The following is a 21,640-nucleotide window of genomic DNA, read 5'->3' as shown; positions in this document are numbered from 1 at the left end:
ATAATTTTGTAAACCTCTATAAGGTCACCCCTCAGCCTCCGACGCTCCAGGGAAAACAGCCCCAGCCTGTTCAGCCTCTCCCTATAGCTCAAATCCTCCAAACCTGGCAATATCCTTGTAAATCTTTTCTGAACTAAATTCATCTAGTCCCATTTGCCAGCATTTTGCCCATATCCCTCCCAACCCTTCTTATTCATGTCCCCATCCAGATGCCTTTTAATGTTGGAATTGTGCTAGCTTCCACCACTTCCTCTGGCAGCTCAATCCATATCTGCTCCACCATGTGTGATAAAGTTACCCCTCGAGCCCCTTTTAAATCTTTCTGCTCTCATCTTAGACCTATGACCTCTATGACCCTACCCTGGGAAAATACCTTGACTGTGCACCCTATCCATGCCCCTCATGATTTTATAAACCTCTATAAAGGTCACCCTTCAGCCTCCGACCCTCCAGGGAAAATAGCCTCAGCCTCTCCCTATAGCTCAAACCCTCCAGCCCCAGCAACATCCTTGGAAATCTTTTCTGAACCCTTTCAAGTTTCACAACATCCTTCTTATAGCAGGGAGACCAGAGTTGAACGCAGTATTCCAAAAGTGGCCTGACCAATGTTCTGTACATGATCTCCCAGCACCTATACTCAGTTCACTGAAGGCAAGCATACCAAACGCCACCTTCACTATTCTATCTACCTGCAGCTTCCAAGGAGCTATGAACCTGCACTCCAAGATCTCTTTGTTCGGCAGCACTCCCTAGGACCTTACCATTAAGTCCTGCCCTAATTTCCCTTTCCAAAATGCAGCACCTCGCATTTACCTAAATCAAACTCCGCCTGCCACTCCTCAGCCCATTGGCCCGTCTGATCAAAATCCCGTGGTAATCGGAGGTAACCTTCTTCGATGTTGACCACACCACCAGTTTTTGGTGGTGACTTTTGCAAGCTTGGGCTGGTTAAGTAGGGTCCTTACTCAAACCAGTCCTCATAAGGCAGTACCTCTGTCTCTGAAGATCAATCCAGTGAACTATCTCTGCACTTGCTTCCAGTGCTTGCACAGGTCGCTTTGCAATAACACGCGTTTCGTCAGTGCAAATTCGCTGCAACTCGATTGAATTGGGGATAGTGTTTCTATAGCACGGACGTTTAAAGCGTGTCTTGGCTACATAACACAATTCCAGCCCCATTAGTTTAAACAGTGCAGCTATTACATGATTTGCTTATAGCACGAGCACAGTCCTACCATGTTATAGCAGAACTGACTATAGGACCCAACAGTTCACTATTGTAAGTGTAGTCTAACCATCGCCTTGTCTCGTTTTACAAGAGCTCCGCATTTTAATACTCTATTCCCCTTTGAAATAAAGACCAACGTTCCATTTGCCTTACCTATTTCCTATTAAAACTATAAACTAGCTTTATGTGATTCCTACAAAAGGACCTTCAAATCCCGCTATGTTGTATTTTCCTGTGGCGTTTCTCTATTTTATTCAGCTCCTCTATTCATTTCACATGGAGGGGGGCTGGTGGTTTAAAAAGGTGTTTAGCATGCCTGCCTTCATTACTCAGTCCTTTTGAGTACAGGAGTTGGGGACGACATGATGGGGTTGTACAGGACATTGGTGAGGCCTCGTCTGGAGTACTGGGTCCAGATCCGGTCGCCCCGTTACAGGAAGGAGATTATTAAACTGGAGAGGGTTCAGAAGAGATTTACCAGGATGTTGCCGGGTGTGGAAAGCTTGAGTTAGACTGGGACTTCTTTTACTGGAGCATGGGAGGTTGAGAGGTGACCTGCTAGAAGTTTATAAAATAATGAGGGGTTATAGATAAAGTTAATGGTAGGTGTCTTTTCCCTAAGGGAGGGGATTTCAAGACTGCGGGGGGGGGGGGGGACATTTTTAAAGTGAGAGGAAATATATTTTAAAATGGCGGGGGGGGCAGGTGGTTCGTGTGTGGAATGGGCTTCCTGAGGAAGTGGTGGGTGTGGGTACAGTGACAACGTTTAAAAGACATTTGGATAAGTACATGAACAGGAAGGGTTTGGAGGGATATGGGTCAGGAGCAGGCAAGTGGGACTAGTTTAGTTTAGTTTAGTTTGGGGATTATGTTTGGCATGGACTGGTTAGACCGAAGGGTCTGTTTCCCTGCTGGATGCCTCTATCAGCCACGATCATATTGAATGGTGGTGCAGGCTCAAATGGCTGAATGGCCTCCTCCTGCATCTATATTTCTACAAACAGGAGGGAAGAGCAGGCTAGAGGACAAAGGAGGATTAAGAGATCAAAAGGATCATGGAACAAAAGAGGGTCAGGTGAATTGGCCACGCTAAATTGCCCACAGTGTTAGATGCGTTCGTCAGAGGGAAGTGGGTCTGGGTGGGTTACTCTTCGGAGGGTCGGTGTGAGTTGTTGGGCCGAAGGGCCTGTTTCCACACTGTAGGGAATCTAATCTAATCCTTAAAAGGAAAAGGTTGTAGTGTTTGGAGAGAGATGACAGTGCTAGGATGGGTGTTAGTAGCAGAATGAAGGCCACCTCTGACTGAAGTAAAATTTATGAAAACAAGATGTAAAAAGTGTAGTTTGTGGTCTCGAGAATTAGAAATTATGCACGTCTCTCTCTCTCTCTCTCTCTTTCTCTCTCTCCCCTCTCTCTCTCACTTTTACTCTCAATTTCTCCCCCTCCTTCATTTTGCTTTTGTCTAACTTGACGATTTGTTTCCTTCAAACCTAGGGCTTTGGGTCCCCCAGCTATAAGACCCCTCTGGAAAGCCCACAGAAGTCAAGCTCCAAGTGCTCCTTAGTTTAAGACTCAGAACGTGACGCACACAACAGAGAGCCAGGTAACCCTCCTCAACGAAGACCCATTGTGTGGATAACTTATTGAAATCAACTACTGGACCCGTCTGGGGACGCAGCGGTCAGTCATCGTAGCTTCATACCTGGTTTAGCTTCACTACAGCCCCCTCCCCTCCCCCCGTCCCCTTCTTCCCTGGACGGGAGGGGAAGACACTAAACCACGTTCCTCTTTGTGACTGAAACTTCCTCCCACAGCAGGTCAAATCTGGGACTTATTTAAGCTTTGCTTATTTGTACAATATACGGGGCTTGAAGGTGGGTTGGGGTGGGAGGGGTGAGAGGGTGATGTATTGAATCTCAATGGGTCTGTAGCAATGGCGGGATGATGGAGGGGAGGAAAAGAGGGAATGGTGGCAGACATTTTGTCAAGCAGTTGAAGACCTCAAGTCTTTTCTCGCCAGAGCCAATGGTATTATTCATTCTTTTTTTTTGTTCTTTATTTTTATTTGCTTGTTCTTCAAGGACAAGATTCCTGCCCTTTTGGTTTTAGGGGGCTTGACAGGACAGAATTCCCCGGTGCCAGGATGAAGATGGAGGTCAAAGGTCAGGCATTGGGGCGGATGTTGGCCTACAGGAATTGAGGCCAGCGAGGGCGTTTCTGCTAATGTATAATCACCCTCCCCCACCATCAAACCCCCCTCCGCCCCTCCCCTCCCCCCCGTCTCAGTTCTGAAATTCCAGGGGACAGCTGGTCAGGAAGTCAACAGTAAACTTGGAGAAACCAGGAATTAAAGGGATGGTTTTCATTTTATCATTGAACCCCTGTCAAACGGTGCTGGGATTTCTCAAGTTCCCACAGTCCCCAACATGTTTTGGTTCTAACAGTGTAAAGATTCAGGATGGGGCTAATCCCAGGGATGGGTCAAGGATTTTGAACGAGTTGGGGAGGCACTCGAATGGTGGAATTTCTGAACACCAGCCACGATTACTCCACTAGATAATGGCGCGAGACTGAGTGAGATGGAGCAAGGGGCAGGAAAAAAAAACTAAAAAGCCAGATCCCCCCCTCCCTAGGTTGACTGATCCCGAAGGAGGGATACTGGAGATGGTTGGCAGAGGGGACATGGCCATTGGAGGAGTCTTGATCCCAGGTGAGGACAAATGGGGCTGGGCTGCTCCTGGTGGTTGAACAGCTGCATGCAAAACCATACCACTGGGGGAGGGGGTGGGGGGGGGGCGAACGTTTGGGAGGAAGCAAGTCAGGGGACAATGCCAGTGACTTGCCTCTCTTAGGTCACACTAGTGCAACTTGAAAAGGGGGCAGAGAAAAGCCAGGAATTGCTCGGGGTGACATCGACGAGCAAGGGTCTCCACCTTTACCACCTGCAGGTCAGTTCTAAGAGTGGGATGGATGGTGTCCATCAGGAAACTGCCTCCCCTCCCTTACCCAAACTCCTGTCTCCAGGCTCTTTGGTAATCAGGGGTGCTGGTTGCCTGCAAGCACCTCTTTGTGCGGCAGTCGATTGATTCCTTGCACTACAACCCACCCTAGCCTCCCCTGTTCACTTGCGAACGAAAGCTGGGAGGACAGGGTGGTTTGCGTTCGGTGAGCCGAGAGATTGAGAACGGGCGCAGGTTGGAGGCCACAGGGCTGTCTGGCCGTCGTGGGACGAACAGGAGAAGCCTTCCACCGTGATTCAGGACCATCAGTGACACGACGTGTGAATGGCCTCACTCCGATTCATCCCATTTGACCTACTGCGGAGGCCAGTGACCCCTCTGGTCGATTTATCTGGGCTCTGTTGGCAAGGCTGGATTGATTGCCCATGCCTAGATTCTTTGGCTGGGCCCGTCCAGGAATTTGATCCAACCTCAAAGAGCGTGGCCGATTTTAAGCTCCTCCAGGCTCGGGTGTGGGTGGAATGGGGGTCGGGGAAATGATGCTATTGAAGTATTCTTTGTAGCAGCACGTCCTGATTCGAAACTAAATTTATTGCAACAAACAATCCTGAGATACCAAGAGATCCCTAGAAAGAGCTCGTGGGGCATGAGTGAGGGAAGTGAAGGTGCTGCGTGTTTGGGTCTTTACAGCATTCTTTCCCAGTGGCTGAGGAGAGGTAGCGACACTGTCCAACGTGGTAGCCCGTCATGTAGGTAGGGAGCTGCTAGGTTCCATACCCATACCTGGGGAGGGAGCGTGGTGGTAACAGAGGTGTTTGATTTGACTCAGTTCCCCTTGGGGACAGGGAAGTGGAAGATCAGCTGATGTGGAACCGCCATTGCTTGGGCCTCAGTGGCCACCTCTCGTCGGTCAGATACCCTGCCAGTACATGGTGCAGGCCACTTGAGAAGCAAAGTCAGGAAGTAAGTTGAGTGGCCGGGTTGAAGTGGGAGGGAATTCCAGTCATGGGCATCGGGCTTGTATCCCTACCACCTCTGTGACACTGTGTGCTTTATTATCACACTGCACACCACTATGCTATCCACCTGTTATTTACCTATGTCTGTTGCCAACCATTGCTCAAGCTAAAATTTAGATGAGAAAGAAAATGAAACTCAGCCTGCCTGGACCAAGCGCCACTCCAGCGTTGGGATTAACCTCTGTTTAAGTCAGTGTTTTTGAGCAAAGCAGATTCTGCATCCTATGTTGTGCCAATCCACTGTCCCCTTCCCCAAGTTTAGAAAGACTGAAGCCTCCAGAAAGTGAATCTTGGCCAGTCTTTGCCAGGATGGTGTTGTAGCTGCATTTAGCACCTCTTGTGCAATGCTGATGTAATAAAGATTTGCGGTTGCTGTGGACTTTGATACAGGATTCTTGATATCTCCGTGGTTCCAGTGTTTATTTTTTCAATTCAGTGTTTATTTTTTCGGTGCTATCAGTGACAGAGCGGACATTTGTATTGCAACTGGTTCTTGCAGCACTTAATGGGTGGCACGGTGGCTCAGTGGTTAGCACTGCTGCCTCACAGCACCAGGGTCCCAGGTTCGATTCCAGCCTTGGGCAACTATCTGTGTGGAGTTCGCACATTCTCCCAGTGTCTGTGTGGATTTCCTCCAGGTGCCCCGGTTTCCTCCCAGAGTCCAAAGATGTGCATGTCAGGTGAATTGGCTATGCTAAATTGCCCATCATGTTAGTCAGAGGGAAATGGGTCTGGGTGGGTTACTCTTCAGAGGGTTGGTGTGGGCTTGTTGGGCCGAAGGGCCTGTTTCCATACTGTAGGGAATCTAATCTCAGCACTAGTGTCAACAGGCATTGATCTGGGAGTGGGAGTCATGTGGTGACCCAGAGCAGAAGAGGATGGCTGGGTTCCTCCCACGAATGTGTGCTGGGAGGTTTGGGAGTCCAAGAATACTGGTCAAAGAAGCAGAGGGAAAAGACAAGGAAATATTTACCATAAGGGATAGGAGCAGAAGGCGGCCATTTAGCCCCTCATAATGCTGTACCATTTAGCAAGATTATGACTGATTTGATAATCCTGAATCCAACTCTCCTGCTTTTCCCCCATAACCTTTATCTCCCTCATAATTGAAAATTTGTCTATCTCTGCCATGAATATACCTGGTGACCCAGCCTCTGTGGTAAAAAATTCCACAGATACACAATATTAAATCTGCCTTGAATGGTGAGCCTTTTACTCGGTGATTATGCTTTCTGGTCCTGCATGGAGTGGGGAAACATTTCTTCAGATCAAGTCCCTTAAAGAATCTTGTATGTTTCCACAACCTCTGAAATATACAGCCTCCAGAGAACAGATTTGGCTTGATATTTACTCGAGTGAAGCAAGACTGTCTATTAAAAGTGCACAAAGTTAAAAATCACACAACACCAGGTTATATTCCAACAGGTTTAATTGGAAGCACACTAGCTTTCGGAGCGACACTCCTTCATCATGTGATTGTGGAGGGCTCGATCGTAACACAGAATTTATAGCAAAAATTTGCAGTGTGATGTAACTGAAATTATACATTGAAGAACTGATTGTCTGTGAAGTCTTTCATCTGTTAGAATACAGTGATAGTTTCACTTCTTTCATGTGTAAATCACAAAACCCTTTTTTTTAAAGTTGCATTCTCGGGTTAGCTGTTAACAACGGTGATAGCTAGACAATGTGTTGAAGGTGTTAGCCCCCTGTGTTCTCTGTCTATGACCTGATGTTTAGATTGATTCCAAGCTAAAAAGTGAGATGACAGAATTTTACATAAATTCATGCAGTTTTTGAGCTCAGAGTTCTACATGAATGTATGTGGTTTTTGAGCAAAGTGCAATGTAACTCTGAAAGCACCAAAAAAATTCACCACACAAAATATGTGTGCATGTGGGTCTTTATCTGTCTGTCTGTGTGTGTGTGTCTGTCTGGGGTGGGGGTTGTGAGTGAGAAAGTGTGTGTGTGTGTATAGTGAGTGCAGAGTGTCTTAAGTCTGTGAGGGGGTGCATGTGTGGGAGTCTGTGTGTCTATAAGGGTGTGTGTGGGTGTCTGTGTGCACATCTGTGTGTATCTATGTCCGTGTGTATGTGAGAGTGTGTGTAGGAGTGTGTGTAGGAGTGTGTGTAGGAGTGTGTGTGTGTGTGTGTGTAGTGCAATGGTGATCACCTGTAATGTGACATGAACCCAAGGTCCCGGTTGAGGCCCTCCCTATGGGTACCGAACTTAGCTATCAGCCTCTGCTCGGCCACTTTCCTCTGCTGCCTGTCCCGAAGTCCCCCTTGGAGGATGGTCACCCGAAGGTCCGAGGCTGAATGTCCTGGACCACTGAAGTGTTCCCCAACTGGGAGGGCACCCTCCTGTCTGTTGATCGTTGTGCGGTGCCCATTCATCCGTTGTCGTAGCCTTTGCTCGGTTTCCCCAATGCACCATGCCTCCGGGCATCCCTGCCTGCAACGTATAAGATAGGCAAAAGCCCTACATCAGGAATGGGCTTCACCAGGAATCAGCCAGTCGATTCTCCTGCTCCTTAGATGCTGCCTGACCTGCTGTGCTTTTCCAGCACCACTCTCTATTCTTAACAGCTCTTATCAATCAAGAACCAGAGAGCACAGTTTTAAGGCGTGTTGCACAAGCATAGCAGTAAACAAAATTTAACTCAGCCAGTGGTTGAGCTGAGTTGAAAGGAATATGGTGCAATTAAAGGCAATTTCAATTGAGACAATAAAGAAAGCAACAAGAAAGTTATTTCAATTGAGACAATGTATAGGTTTGCAGGCCAGGAGATTGGCACTAAATCATAATGCTCATGCAGGAGAACAAATGCAAACCCAATGGGCTGAGTGGCCGCTTTCTACTCGACAACAGTGACCAGCAACTTCTGTTTTTATTTCAAGAGTTTCAGCATTTAGCTTTCTCTTTTGACTCTGCAGCAAGAGACAGGGAAGACTACAACTCCCATGTTGCCTTGCGCGCCGTGCGCACGCGCAGTAACCGACGAACTGAACTGCTTTCCACCCATTTGCCCAGAATGCGATTCGTCGAGAGGGTTCCAGCATTTCATTGGTTATCTCGCATGTCGGTCAGCATGAGACCACGCCCACCTGCCCAAACACGACGTCAATCACACAAATCGCCACCTGGCCGTCCTTCCCTCCGTGTCGATTGAATAAGGCGTCAAAACTGTCGGCATCCGATTGGACGAAATTAACGTCATTCCTTCCCACACACGCCTATCCGAGTCGTTGATTGCTTAATCCATCAGAGACGACATCTGACTCGTCAATGGAAACATCAATCACCCTGACCTTAACGCCGAATGGTTCCAAAAGACACACCGCCACCGTATTGGACAGTTCGCCTGTCAGTCACACGAGTAATCCACGCCCATTACCCGGACCTTATCCCAAGCTCGATTGGCGACTGTCAATCATCCGTCCACCCCTGCCGACTGCTGAGGCCGTTCAGAATACCAGCATCCGATTGGATGAGCAGACTCTTCATCCGCCCCACGGATGGGCAAACCAACTGGAATACAGACATCCCACTGGTCGAGCGGCCTGTCAATCAGGTGGTCAGGCCTTCAAGGGAGTGGTGATATCCAATTGGTGGAGCGGCCAGTCAATCAGCCACCAAACCCTCGACGTAGTGTGGAAAGGCGGTCAAGAAGCGTCAACATCCGACTGGCACGTCAATCAGTTCTCGCCCCGACTACGCAAAAAACGGCTGTCGACATCCGACTGGCCGAGTCTTCCGTCAATCAGCTCCCGACCCGCCTATCCTCGATGCGGACGGGCTGTCAAACTCCTACTGGAGGGGCGACCCGTCGATCACCCTACGGCCCGCCTCCCCATGACGTCGACCGGCCCGGCCGTCGGGGACATAAATCCGAATGGCCGAGCCGCCCGTCGATCAGCATTTCGCCCGCCCGGCCACGACAGCCGATTGGCCGTACCGCCCGTCAAACCCCCCCCGCGGCCCCACCCCCTGGCCCGACGCCGATTGGCCGCGGCGTGCCCCCGCCGCGACAGGCCGTTGGGCCTGCGACCTCCCCTCAGCGGCGGCCCCTCGGGAGTGTCGGAAAAGGGCGGGGGATGCAGGAGGAGGGCTGGCCGATGGCGGTGGGACTTTTAAACCGGGTTTAAGGCCTGAGGCGGTCGCCTCGCCCCTCCTCCCCGCCATGAGCGCGGCGGTCTTCTTCGGCTGCGCCTTCATCGCCTTCGGGCCGGCGTTCGCGCTGCTGCTGTTCACCGTGGCCGGTGAGCCGCTGCGGGTGATCATCCTGGTCGCCGGGTGAGTTTTCTTTTTAAAAAAAATAAAAAAGGAGGAAAACAAAACCCTCCGTTCGTTTATAAAATTTAAAAACTAAACCTGCCCGACCGCACTCCCGCTTCACCGGCACCGCCCGCATCCGCCGCCGCTGTCAATCATTAAAGTCACCGCGAGCGCTTCAGGCTCTCTGCCTTTATTCCTGATGAAGGGCTTTTGCCCAAAACGTCAATTTTGCCTGTCCTCGAATGCTGCCTGAATTGCTGTGCTCTTCCAGCACCACTAATCCAGAATCTGGTTTCCAGCATCTGCAGTCATTGTTTTTACCTCTTCATCCGCCCCACCGATGGGCAAACCAACTGGAATACAGACATCCCAGTGGTCGAGCGGCCTGTCAATCAGGTGGTCAGGCCTTCAAGGGAGTGGTGATATCCAATTGGTGGAGCGGCCTGTCAATCAGCCACCAAACCCTCGACGTAGTGTGGCAAGTCGGTCAAGAAGCGTCAACATCCGACTGGCACGTCAATCAATTCTCGCCCTGGCTACGCAGAAAACGGCTGTCGACATCCGACTGGCCGAGTCTTCCGTCAATCAACTCCCGACCCGCCTGTCCTCGATGCGGACGGGCTGTCAAACTCCTACTGGAGGGGCGACCCGTCGATCACCCTGCGGCCCGCCTCCCCATGACGTCGACCGGCCCGGCCGTCGGGGACATAAATCCGAATGGCCGAGCCGCCCGTCGATCAGCATTTCGCCCGCCCAGCCACGACAGCCGATTGGCCGTACCGCCCGTCAAACCCCCCCCGCGGCCCCACCCCCTGGCCCGACGCCGATTGGCCGCGGCGTGCCCCCGCCGCGACAGGCCGTTGGGCCTGCGACCTCCCCTCAGCGGCGGCCCCTCGGGAGTGTCGGAAAAGGGCGGGGGATGCAGGAGGAGGGCTGGCCGATGGCGGTGGGACTTTTAAACCGGGTTTAAGGCCTGAGGCGGTCGCCTCGCCCCTCCTCCCCGCCATGAGCGCGGCGGTCTTCTTCGGCTGCGCCTTCATCGCCTTCGGGCCGGCGTTCGCGCTGCTGCTGTTCACCGTGGCCGGTGAGCCGCTGCGGGTGATCATCCTGGTCGCCGGGTGAGTTTTCTTTTTAAAAAAAATAAAAAAGGAGGAAAACAAAACCCTCCGTTCGTTTATAAAATTTAAAAACTAAACCTGCCCGACCGCACTCCCGCTTCACCGGCACCGCCCGCATCCGCCGCCGCTGTCAATCATTAAAGTCACCGCGAGCCGTTGCCCCAGGATTTAAAGGGAACGTCGCCCGTGGATGGGGGGCGGGGCATGTGTTTGGCCGACAAAAAAAAACATTTCTGTCCAATCCTCTGTCATCACTTTTTTTTTTCTTCTCTCCTTTTTGTTTTAAAAGGTGGTTACCCACCTTTCCCCGAACCCCAGCACCGACCCTAGTATTTATAATCTGCCCCACCAGATCACGTCTGACTGGGCTATTCGACTGCAGGAGGCTGGATGGATAGCAGTCTCAATGCCACCCCGTGCTTTACCTTGTGAGACCCTCAGCTCTGCGGTGCCCTGATGCCCTTCCTGGATCCAGTACGCCCGGGCGGTTGTGCCCCACGGGCTGTTCGACTGTAGTAGGCTGTGCGGACAGCGGTCGGGAGTGTGGCGCTGGAAAAGCACAGCATCCGAGGTGCAGGAAAATCGCATGGACAGCAGCCTCCAGACGATCCTGTCCCCGTCCACATCGGGGTGATTCTGCTCCGTGATGGGGCATTGGTTAGTCCCATGAGCCTGGGCTGAAAATGTGTTGCTGGAAAAGCGCAGCAGGTCAGGCAGCATCCAGGGAGCAGGAGAATCTAAGTTTCGGGCATGCGCCCTTCTTCATGAGCCGCTGAAGAAGGGCTCATGCCCGAAACGTCGATTCGCCTGCTCCTTGGATGCTGCCTGACCTGCTGCGCTTTTCCAGCAACACATTTTCAGCTCTGATCTCCAGCATCTGCAGTCCTCACTTTCTCCTCCCATGAGCCTGGTCAATTGTACTCAAGGGGCTTTTCAACTGCAGTAGGCTGAACAGACAACCGCTACGTTCCCTGCTTTATTTTTGAAACCGTCTGTACCGTGGGGTCATGATGTCTTTTTTTTTGTGGCGGGGGGTTGGTTACTCCTGTAAGACCACAGAAGATGAGGACATTCATACAATTCCCAAGTATGGAAGCCCATTGAGTCTACCCTGACCCTCCAAAGAGCATCCCCCGTAACCATGCATTTTCCATGGCTAACTCACCTAGCCTGCACATCCCTGGCCATGCTAAATTGCACCGTAGTGTCCAGGGATGTGCAGGTTAGGGTGGATTGGCCATGCTAAATTGTCTCATAGTGCCCAGGGGTGTGCAGGTTAGGGTGGAATGGCCATGCTAAATTGTCTCATAGTGCCCAGGGGTGTGNNTGTGCAGGTTAGGGTGGAATGGCCGTGCTAAATTGTCTCATAGTGCCCAGGGGTGTGTAGGTTAGGATGGAATGGCCATGCTAAATTGTCTCCTAGTGCCCAGGGATGTGCAGGTTAGGGTGAAATGGCCATGCTAAATTGTCTCCTAGTGCCCAGGGATGTGCAGGTTAGGGTGGATTGGCCATGCTAAATTGTCTCATAGTGCCCAGGGTGTGTAGGTTAGGATGGAATGGCCATGCTAAATTGTCTCCTAGTGCCCAGGGATGTGCAGGTTAGGGTGAAATGGCCATGCTAAATTGTCTCCTAGTGCCCAGGGATGTGCAGGTTAGGGTGGATTGGCCATGCTAAATTGTCTCATAGTGCCCAGGGATGTGCAGGTTAGGGTGGAATGGCCATGCTAAATTGTCCCATAGTGCCCAGGGATGTGCAGGTTAGGGTGGATTGGCTGTGGGAAATTATTCGGTGTGATTGTGGCCCACCTGATTACTTGTTCTGAGGAAGAGTGACTGGATCTGAAATATTGACTGTGATTTCTGCCTGCAGCTGCAGCCAGCCCTGCTGAGGTTTTTCTGTCAGCGATTTCCACTCTAGTGTCTGAATGTTTGTTTGCCTGAGCAATGCCAGCAGAGTGGCTCGGCCTCTTGTGTTGGCTGAGGCTGCTGTGAAGGTGCCTTCCTTCTCAACCTTTGCCACCTCACCTGCGGCATGTTTACCTTGCGTTAAGGCCTCGCCAATTGCTCTGTGGTAAGAACATGAGAAATAAGCTATCTGGCCCATCGAGACTTCGCTGCTCATCAGTAAGGTGATGGCTGTGTCATGCATTTGCACTCTGTTTGACCCTCCCCTGCCCCACCCCAGCTTCGAGCTAAATCTAGAATGTAATTCTTTGAAGTTTGCATCACATACTGTATGGTGGCTGGGAAGGCGTTTAGCAAGCTTGCCTTTATTCCTCAGACCTTTTGAGTATGACAGGTGAGATGTCATATTGTGGATGTATGAGATTTCTTCTGCAGTGTAGTATCCAGTTCTGGTCGCCCTGCTAGAGGGAGGATATCATTAAACTGGTCTGTGTGGACTGGTTGTCTCCATTTCTGTGCTGTTTGGCTTTGTCTGATGTGCTGGGATTGGACCCTATTAACAAGATGAGATGCTGCCGTGTACCAGAGGAGCTGAGGGGACGCAGCTGGGCATTTGAGGGCAGGTATTCGAGTGCTCCAAAATCAGGAGATCAGGCTATACCATAACTTTCAGACCAGCTTATATTGAGCTGCTGATCCAAGTATTAAATGCCAGGATTGTAGCTGCACTGGGACAACTTGTCTAGGACACTGGTCATCAGTCGAGTAACAGAGATATACACCACAGAAACAGTCCCTTCGGTCCAGCTCGTTCATGCCAACCATAGAGTCATAGAGACGTACAGCACGGAAACAGACCCTTCGGTCCAACCCGTCCATGCCGACCAGCTATTCCAACCCCATCTAGTCCCACCTGCCAGCACCTGACCCATATCCCTCCAAACCCTTCCTATTCATATACCCATCCAAATGCCTCTTAAATGTTGTCATTGTAACAGCCTCCACCACTTCTTCTGGCAGCTCATTCCATACACGCACCACCCTCTGCGTGGGGAAAAAAAACTGTCCCTTAAGTCCCTTTTAAATCTTTCCCCTCTCACCTTACCCCTGTGCCCCTCTAGTTTTGGACTCCCCTACCCTGGGAAAAAGACTTTGGCTGTTCACTCCATCCATGTTCCTCATAAACATCTGCATAAGCCCTTGGCTTCTGACGTTCCAGGCAAAATAGTCCCAACCTATTCAGTATTATTGTCTGAATACTGTCAGGGCCTGTAGCGCCTGATGCTGTAGGCTGTTTCTCGGTTTTTTGTGCAGTGAAAGATGAGGTAATGCCGAGGGACGAGTAATCCAGTGGTTCAGACGTGAATAGGATGGACAGACAGTGTTTTTTTTTAACCCCCAGGGTAAAAACGTCAACGAGTAGGAGACACAGATTTAAGGTAAAAGGCGGGAAAGTTTAAAGGAGATGTGAGAGGTAAGTTGTCCTACATGGAGGGTGGTAAGTGAATGGAATACGCTGCCAGAGGGAGACAGATACAATGGCAACTTTTCAGAGACATGACAGATACATGAATAAGCCGGGAGTAGAGGGGTACGGACCACATAGAGGTAAAGGTCAAGAAATGGAAACCAGAGTAACGTCAAATCGACCACTTCTTTGCCTTTCTGGAAAGGTTTCTGCGCAACAACAGTGGATAGCGCGCACCTCTGTGTTCGAAGCATAGTGTCGTCACTTCCGTATCAGAAATTCAGAAAAAAACCCCCCGATAATCTCCAGATGGTGTGAAGTTCAGTACAGTGGGTACCCAAAGAGACCTGGGAGCTCAGGTGCACAAATCTTAGAAACGCCACAGACAGATGCAGAAAATAATCCTTCTGGCTAATGGAAGGCTGGCCTATTAATCTAGAGGATTGGAGTATAAGGGCGCAGAAGTTCTGCTGCAGGTATATAAAAGCTGAAAATGTGTTGCTGGAGAAGCGCAGCAGGTCAGGCAGCATCCAGGGAACAGGAGAATCGACGTTTCGGGCATAAGCCCTCCAGCATCTGCAGTCCTCACTTTCTCCTCGCAGGTATATAAAACCCTGGTTTGACTTGTTACTTGGTAAGGAGATCTGGGCATCATATCTCAGGAAGAATATATTTGGCCTTGAAGGGAGGACAATGTCATCGGGTCATACAGCACAGTTTCAGTAGGTCCATGTGACCATAATCCCCAAACTAAACCAGTCCCACCTGCCTGCACCTGGCCCATATCCCTCCAAACCTTTCCTATTCATGTACTTATCCAAATGTCTTTTAAATGTTGTCAGTGTACCCACATCCTCCACTTCCTCAGGAAGGTCATTCTACACATGAACCACCCTCTGTGTTTTTTTTTTAAAAATAATTTTCCCCTGTGTCTTTTTTTAAATCTCTCTCCTCTCACTTTACGAATGTGCCCGCAGTCTTGAAATCCCCTGCCCTAGGGAATCGACACTCACCATTCATCTTATCCATGCCCGTCGTGATTTTATAAACCTCTATAAGGTCACCCCTCACCCTCTAATGCACCAGTGAAAGACGTCGCAGCCTGTCCTTGTAGTTCAAACCCTCTACTCCCTGCAACATCTTGGTAAATCTCTTCTGAACCCTCTCCAGTTTAATAATACCCTCCCTATAATAGCACGGCCAGAGCTGTGCACGCTACTCCAGACGAGGCCTCGCCAACATCCTGTACAACCCCAACTCCTGTACTCGAAGGTCTGAGCAATGAAGGCATGCCTGCTATATGCCTCCTTAACCCTCCTGTCTATACGTGACACACATTTTCAAGAATTATACAATAATAATTGTAAATTTTAAAAAATACTGAGGATTTTTATTTTCTTGGCGTACGTTTCCACCTACCGACTCGCTGTGAGGGATGAGCCCTTTGAGTCAGAATGTTATGGGGTTTGATTTTTTTTTGATCGAGTGTCTGGGCTGATGCTCCCAGTGCGGGGGCGGGCAGCTACCCGGGGGGGGGGGGATGTTTTTGTGACCAACATCTTAAACCAAGGCCAATGCTTGCATGGAGGTTAAAGCTCACAGAGCCTCCAGTGGAAACACAGTGGGGGGGCGACATTTCTCCCAGTGCGCCAGGGACCACTATTTACCCCTCGACCAACGTCTCTGCGACAGCAGGTGGTTTGCGTCTTTGTGGGATCTGGCTTTGCACAAATGGGCTGCTGTATTTCCTGCATTGCCCTTCAGAAGTAGCTCTTTGGCCTCCAGGCGCTTTGGGAGGGGGGCACTGGGGTTAAGAAAGGCACTGTCGGAGTGTGAGGGCACTACAATCAGAGCTCCCCGACAATGCTGTTCAAATTGCAATCTGCCCTGAGCTGCTTTCTAATCCATTGGGAAGCGCCTGCACTTTTTAAAATGTGGGTCGCCGATCGGGGCAGGGACCATGTCCGAACATATTTTGAATTCGGCATTCTCTTAACTCGAGAGAGCTCTCGGCGTAGCGAGTGTGCACGGCTTTCTGTGGCCGTGTGTTGGACTAACGGTGACCGCTTTCTAACCCTCTCCCACAGCTCGTTCTTCTGGCTGGTATCACTGCTCCTCTCCTCGCTGCTGTGGTTTGTGGCAGTACAGCTCAGCAACAAGGAGAACGCTGGGCTTCAGCACGGCCTGCTGATGATGGGAGCCGGGATCTCCGTCTTGCTTCAAGAGGCCTTTCGGTTCGCATACTACAAGCTGCTCAAGTAAGCTCGCTGGCCAGAGAGGACACGTCGCTCCCTGGGAAACCATCCGGGCTGACTTCACTGTCACCGTGTGTGAAAGATCCTGTAGATCGGGAATAGAGGGAGCCTGTCTGTGTGTCTGTCTGTGCAGGATAGGATGAGCTGAGGGTGCTGGGGTTGAGGTCTGATGAATGTAAATGCAGGTTTCCCCCTCCATTATTGTTGTCCAATGCATATCCTCTGTTTCACCCCCACCCCCACGCAGTGCAACTGACTTTACTGTCCGCCATGTACACCCATGGTCTTTCTGTGCGCTACAGAACAACACAAATGCACTTCCACTGGGGGAGCCAGGACCATCCAGAGTCTGTGTGTGTGTCTCTGTCGTCCTGATCAATATTGCCGCCAACATAGAGTCATAGAGATGTGCAGCACGGAAACAAAACCCTTCGGTCCAACTCGACCATGCCAACCAGATATCCCAACCTAATCTCATCCCATTTGCCAGCACTTGGCCCACATCCCTCTAAACCCTTCCTATTCATGTCTCCATCACGATGTCTTTTAAATTGTACCAACCTCCACCACTTCCTCTGGCAGTTCATTCTACACACGCACCACCCTCTGGGTGAAAAACGTTGCCCCTTGGGTCCCTTTCAAATCTTTCCCCTCTCACGCTAAATCTGTGCCCTCTAGACTTGGGCTCCCCTACCCTGCAGAAAAAGACTTTCTCCAGCTTTTTCACGCAAAGGGTGGTACGTGTATGGAACGAGCTGCCAGAGGAGGTGGTGGAGGCTGGTACAATGACACCATTTAAAAGGCATCTGGATGGGGGACATGAACAGGAAGGGTTTGGAGGGATATGGAGATCGTGAGGATTGCAAATGGTGGAAAGTCAGAGTCGATAGAATATGGAGCTGGAAAAAGCACAACAGATGAAGCAGCATCACAAATTCAGGAGAGAGAACATTTCAGGCAGGACCTTTCATCGGGACTGGGGTACGGGCCAAATGCTGGCCAAATGAAACAAGCTGAATTTAGGATGTCCATTTAGCATGGACGAGTTGGACCGAAGGGTCTGTTTCCATGTTGTCTGACTGTGTTGTTTCAGAAGGCGTGTTATTGGTAAGGATAACTGGGTGAGTGCAGCTGGGAGGAATCCCAAGGGTTTCATGGTCTTCCTGTTCCCTGTCCAGAGCCCGACTGACCGCGTGCGGGATTATGTGTCAGCTGTGGTACCCAGCGACCCCTGTGACCTTTGTATATCTCTGTCCCACCCGCAGGAAAGCTGACCAGGGCCTCGCGGCGATAAGCGAAGATGGGAGGTCGCCCATCTCCATCGGGCAGATGGCGTATGGTAAAAGAACCGGCTTCAGCCCGCCACGTGGATGTTCCGTCGGGCAAACCTTTCCCCTTCCTGGCACCGTTGTCCCGTCCAATCGCGAATTTGATACCGATTGCTCAATATGCACTGGGCTATTGAGAGAATCGATCACCTTCACCCCCCCCGCCTCCCCCAACCCAAAACGCATGTATGAATTAGGAGTAGGCCATTGGGCCCTTTGTATGTGCTTGGCCACAAGTTTCTGATCGATCTGATTGTGCTCGCTGCCAGAAGTGGAGTGAAAGGGAACGGTGAGGAGCTGCTCCTCCAGTCCTGTCTTGCTCTCACTCTCGCTTTCTCGCGCGCTCTCACTCTTTCTCTCTCTCTGTCGCGCCCTTTCTCTCGCGCCCGTGCCCTTTCCCTCTCACGTCCTCTTCCCCCTCCCTCTCACGCCTGCGCGCTCTTTCTCTCTCTCTCTCTGTCTCTCCCCAAACACGTCCAGACCTCCTGCATTTGTTTGTTTTTGATATCCGCAGCGTTTTGCGTCCAATTTAAAACGAGCTGGCGAGGTTCGGCCAATTCTTCTCCGTTACCCGTCTGGGGAGGAGAATAGAGTTTGCTGAACGTCCTTTCGATTCCTCCCCTCACGCTGCCTGTCTCTTCCCTCACAGTTTCGGGTCTAGCCTTCGGCGTTGCCAGTGGTGCCTTCTCTGTCATCAATGTACTGTCGGACTCGCTGGGGCCAGGCGCGGTGGGCATTCACGGAGACTCTCCCTACTTCTTCCTTACCTCAGGTCAGTTGGCGAAATGAGGGGCCAGGCCTTTGCATCGTTACCAAATGTCATGTGATCACAGATTTTAAAGATCCACCTTAGTCTTGAGTGTGCTGAATGAGCCAGCCCCGACCTCTCTCACTCACTCTCACTCTCTCTCCTTGGAGTGATAAAGATTCCTCCCTATCTCCGTCTTCAGCGACCCCATATTCTGAGATGACGCCCTCTATTATTAAGGATGCTACGTGGACAGGAAGGTTTGAGCCATAAGGAGAGACTGGGACATTTAGTTCTCCCTGTAGCGTCGGAAACTGAGGGGGTGACCTGACAGGTTTGTAAGTTTGTGAGAGGCAGCGATAAGCCCACAGCTTTTCCCCAGGGTCGGGGAGTCGAAGACTAGAGGGCATAGATTTTATGAGGGGAGAGGGTGCAGAGGCGCAGGTTTTCTCACACAGAGGGCGGTGTGTCTGGGACGGGCTGCCAGAGGTCGTGGTGGAAGTGAGTACAATTTTGTTAGTTTAGTAACACCTTACTCAGGCACGTGGATGGGATAGGGACCAAATTGGAGGCAAATAGGGCTAGATTAATTGTGAAAACTGGGCCAAAGGGCCTGTTTCCGTGTTGCAGACCTGTGTGGTCCTTGACTCTCCCACACGGGAGGAATCCATCTCCCCACACCTCCCCTGTTAATATTCCCTGAAGAATCTTGTGTGTTTCACTCAGATAGCCTGTTCTTCTAAACTCCAAGAAAGACAAGCCCCAAACCTACCCGACCTCTCCTCACAGGGAGTCTCTCCATCCCCAGGGTCAGCTGAGTGAGCCTTCTCTGGACTGGCTCCAAGGCCCAGTCTAGCTCTCCTTGGATACAGGGTTGGGGTGGAGGGGGGGGGGGTGCCAGGCTATCGACAGAATTGCAGCTGTGGTCTAACTCGTGCCTTGTCGAGTTTTAGCAAAACCCCATTCCCTTGGACATAACGGCCAGCACTCCATCTGCCTCCTCTTCCCAGTCCTGTGGGGACAGTGAGCGATGGATGGAGCTGACCCTCCTCGTTCCAAGAGTGAATCACAGAAGAGAAGAGGTTCTAAGTTTTTTGCGCTGCAGTCTCCAGGTCTCTTAAAGCTAAGCCCCAAGAAGGTTGAATGGAAGGGGAATCCGCTTCTTGTCGGTTTAAGTGACTGCCGCGCACGAGCTCTCTGACACGCATGCGTGTGTGTGCAGGCTCTGTCACCCAGGTGATTCCTGTCTCTGCACAGCTTTCGTGACCTCGGCCGTGGTTCTCTTGCACACGTCCTGGGGGGTCGTGTTCTTTGACGCCTGCGAGAAGAGGAGGTGGCTGCTGCTGGCCGTGGTCGTTGTGTCTCACGCGCTGATGTCTGGCCTGGTGAGTCTTAACCCCCCGCCCCCTACTCCCTGACCAAGGGGCTGAGAGGCAGGAGGCTCATGAATAAGAGAGAGCGTTGCCCGCCCGCCCCCCCCACGGTACCCCGGTTCGGCCAATCCACCCTAACCTGCACATCCCTGGGCACTACAGGACAATTTAGCATGGCCAATCCACCCTAACCTGCACATCCCTGGGCACTACGGGACAATTTAGCATGGCCAATCCACCCTAACCTGCACATCCCTGGGCACTATGGGACAATTGAGCATGGCCAATCCACCCTAACCTGCACATCCCTGGGCACTATGGGACAATTTAGCACGGACAATCCCCCTCCGACAGAACCTGTCCCTCATCACTGATGCCCCCTCTGCCCTCGCACTTGAAGACTTGTGACAGCCTGCCAATGGAGGGTGCTACCCAGTAACCCAAGCCAATGATCTGGTCAGAAATCTACTGGATCATTTCATCACTCACCCAATGAGAAGGAAGCTCTGATCTTTCTGTCGTTGAGGGGCTGTGCTTTTCGAAAGTTATTCACTAACGGTTGCTTCCGAGTGGCGTCGGGGCCTGTGCTGAACAATTTGGTCTTCAAGGCCACAAACTGTGGGAGAAGGGGGAGAAGATGAAGGGTTGAATTGCTCTAGTGCCTGGTTCCGGGCTGGTTTCCCGCCAATAAAGACGCCGGCGACCCACTCTCCCTCGTGAATCCGGCAGATTGCGAGGCAATAATCATCTTGTCCCTCAGAGATGACTCAAGCATCTCCAGAGTCTGAACTATCGAAACTAGGCCCCTTTTACGGCCCCCTCCCCCAAAACATCCCCAACCCCACCCTCCGTCCCGCCACCCTGGTATCGTGGTTGGGTTCGAGTAAACAGGTCCCCGGCATTTTGCTCAATTCTTTCAGGAGGTGGGGCATCGCTGGCATTGTTGCCCTTTGACCCCTAGGGGGCTTTGCTGATGCCCGTCTCTGTGTGTGGGGTCTGGAGTCGCGTGTGGGCCTCCCCAGACCGAGGGTTGAGGATGGCAGATGCCATTCTCCCATGAGTGACCCCGCACCGCCTCAATGTGTTTTTTTTTTCGCTTTATCGATGACGGTTGTCACGGAGACCAATTCTAGGATCCATTTGGTGAATTTGAATCCTATACTGGGAGGTACCCTGGCGGGAATTGAACCCGTGACGAGTATTTTTAATCTGCTCACCTCATTGGCTGGGCCAGTGCCTTAACTGTGAAGCGTTAAGAGTTGAGCACCCGGCTGTAGGTCTGGAGTCACGTGTAGGCCCCTCCAAGTACGGACAACTGTGTCCCTCCTTAAAGGGCACCAGGTCGCTTTTTGATGGGATGTGCAATAGCAGACCATGTCGAATCACAGATTCCCTACAGTGTGGAAACAGGCCCTTCAGCCCTACAAGTCCACACCGACCCTCTGAAGACTAACCCACCCAGACCCATTCCCCTACCCTATTATCCAACAATTACTCTTGAGTAATGCACCTAATCTGCACATCCCTGGGCACTATGGGACAATTTAGCACGTCCAACCCACCCAAACCTGCAAATCCCTGGACACTATGGGACAATTTAGCACGTCCAATCCGCCCTAACCTGCACATCCCTGGACACTATGGGACAATTTAGCATGTCCAATCCACCCTAACCTGCACACCCCTGGGCATGACGCGACAATTTAGCACGTCCAATCCACCCTAACCTGCACACCCCTGGGAACTACGGGATGATTTAGCATGGCCAATCCCCCCTAACCTGCACATCTCTGGGCACTGCAGGACAATTTAGCATGGCCAATCCACCCTAACCTGCACATCCCTGGACACAATGGGACAATTTAGCATGGCCAATCCACCCTAACCTGCACATCCCTGGGCACTGCAGGACAATTTAGCATGGCCAATCCACCCTAACCTGCACATCCCTGGGCACTGC

General features: G+C 51.2%; 1 protein-coding gene and 2 long non-coding RNA genes across 5 annotated transcripts in view; 2 read left to right on the top strand and 1 right to left on the bottom strand.

The window, feature by feature from the left end:
* The window catches only part of LOC122544696, an 8,329-nt gene extending 2,737 nt beyond the window's left edge, over positions 1-5,592 (top strand). Inside the window, exon 3 of the long non-coding RNA XR_006310447.1 lies at positions 2,723-5,592. This is a non-coding gene — a long non-coding RNA (uncharacterized LOC122544696). The remainder of the gene's footprint in view (positions 1-2,722) is intronic.
* Positions 5,593-9,198: 3,606 nt separating this feature from the next.
* The window catches only part of LOC122544693 (gamma-secretase subunit APH-1A-like), a 14,948-nt gene continuing 2,506 nt past the window's right edge, over positions 9,199-21,640 (top strand). Inside the window, exons 1-5 of one of the 3 annotated variants that reach the window (XM_043683977.1) lie at positions 9,199-9,503; positions 16,064-16,234; positions 17,497-17,570; positions 18,209-18,331; positions 19,565-19,692. In XM_043683977.1, the coding sequence (XP_043539912.1) occupies positions 9,391-9,503; positions 16,064-16,234; positions 17,497-17,570; positions 18,209-18,331; positions 19,565-19,692 (609 nt within the window). In that variant the 5' untranslated portion in view covers positions 9,199-9,390. Of the gene's footprint in view, positions 9,504-10,307; positions 10,604-12,667; positions 12,733-16,063; positions 16,235-17,496; positions 17,571-18,208; positions 18,332-19,564; positions 19,693-21,640 lie in introns of those variants that run through there. The other 2 variants (XM_043683976.1, XM_043683978.1) reach the window with 2 other exon arrangements.
* The window catches only part of LOC122544698, a 12,944-nt gene continuing 11,336 nt past the window's right edge, over positions 20,033-21,640 (bottom strand). Inside the window, exon 3 of the long non-coding RNA XR_006310449.1 lies at positions 20,033-20,296. This is a non-coding gene — a long non-coding RNA (uncharacterized LOC122544698). The remainder of the gene's footprint in view (positions 20,297-21,640) is intronic.

The sequence above is a fragment of the Chiloscyllium plagiosum genome, chromosome 51, assembly GCF_004010195.1.
Source record: "Chiloscyllium plagiosum isolate BGI_BamShark_2017 chromosome 51, ASM401019v2, whole genome shotgun sequence".
Classification (NCBI taxonomy): Eukaryota; Metazoa; Chordata; class Chondrichthyes; order Orectolobiformes; family Hemiscylliidae; genus Chiloscyllium; species Chiloscyllium plagiosum.
This window is presented reverse-complemented; position numbering and strand designations above follow the sequence as displayed.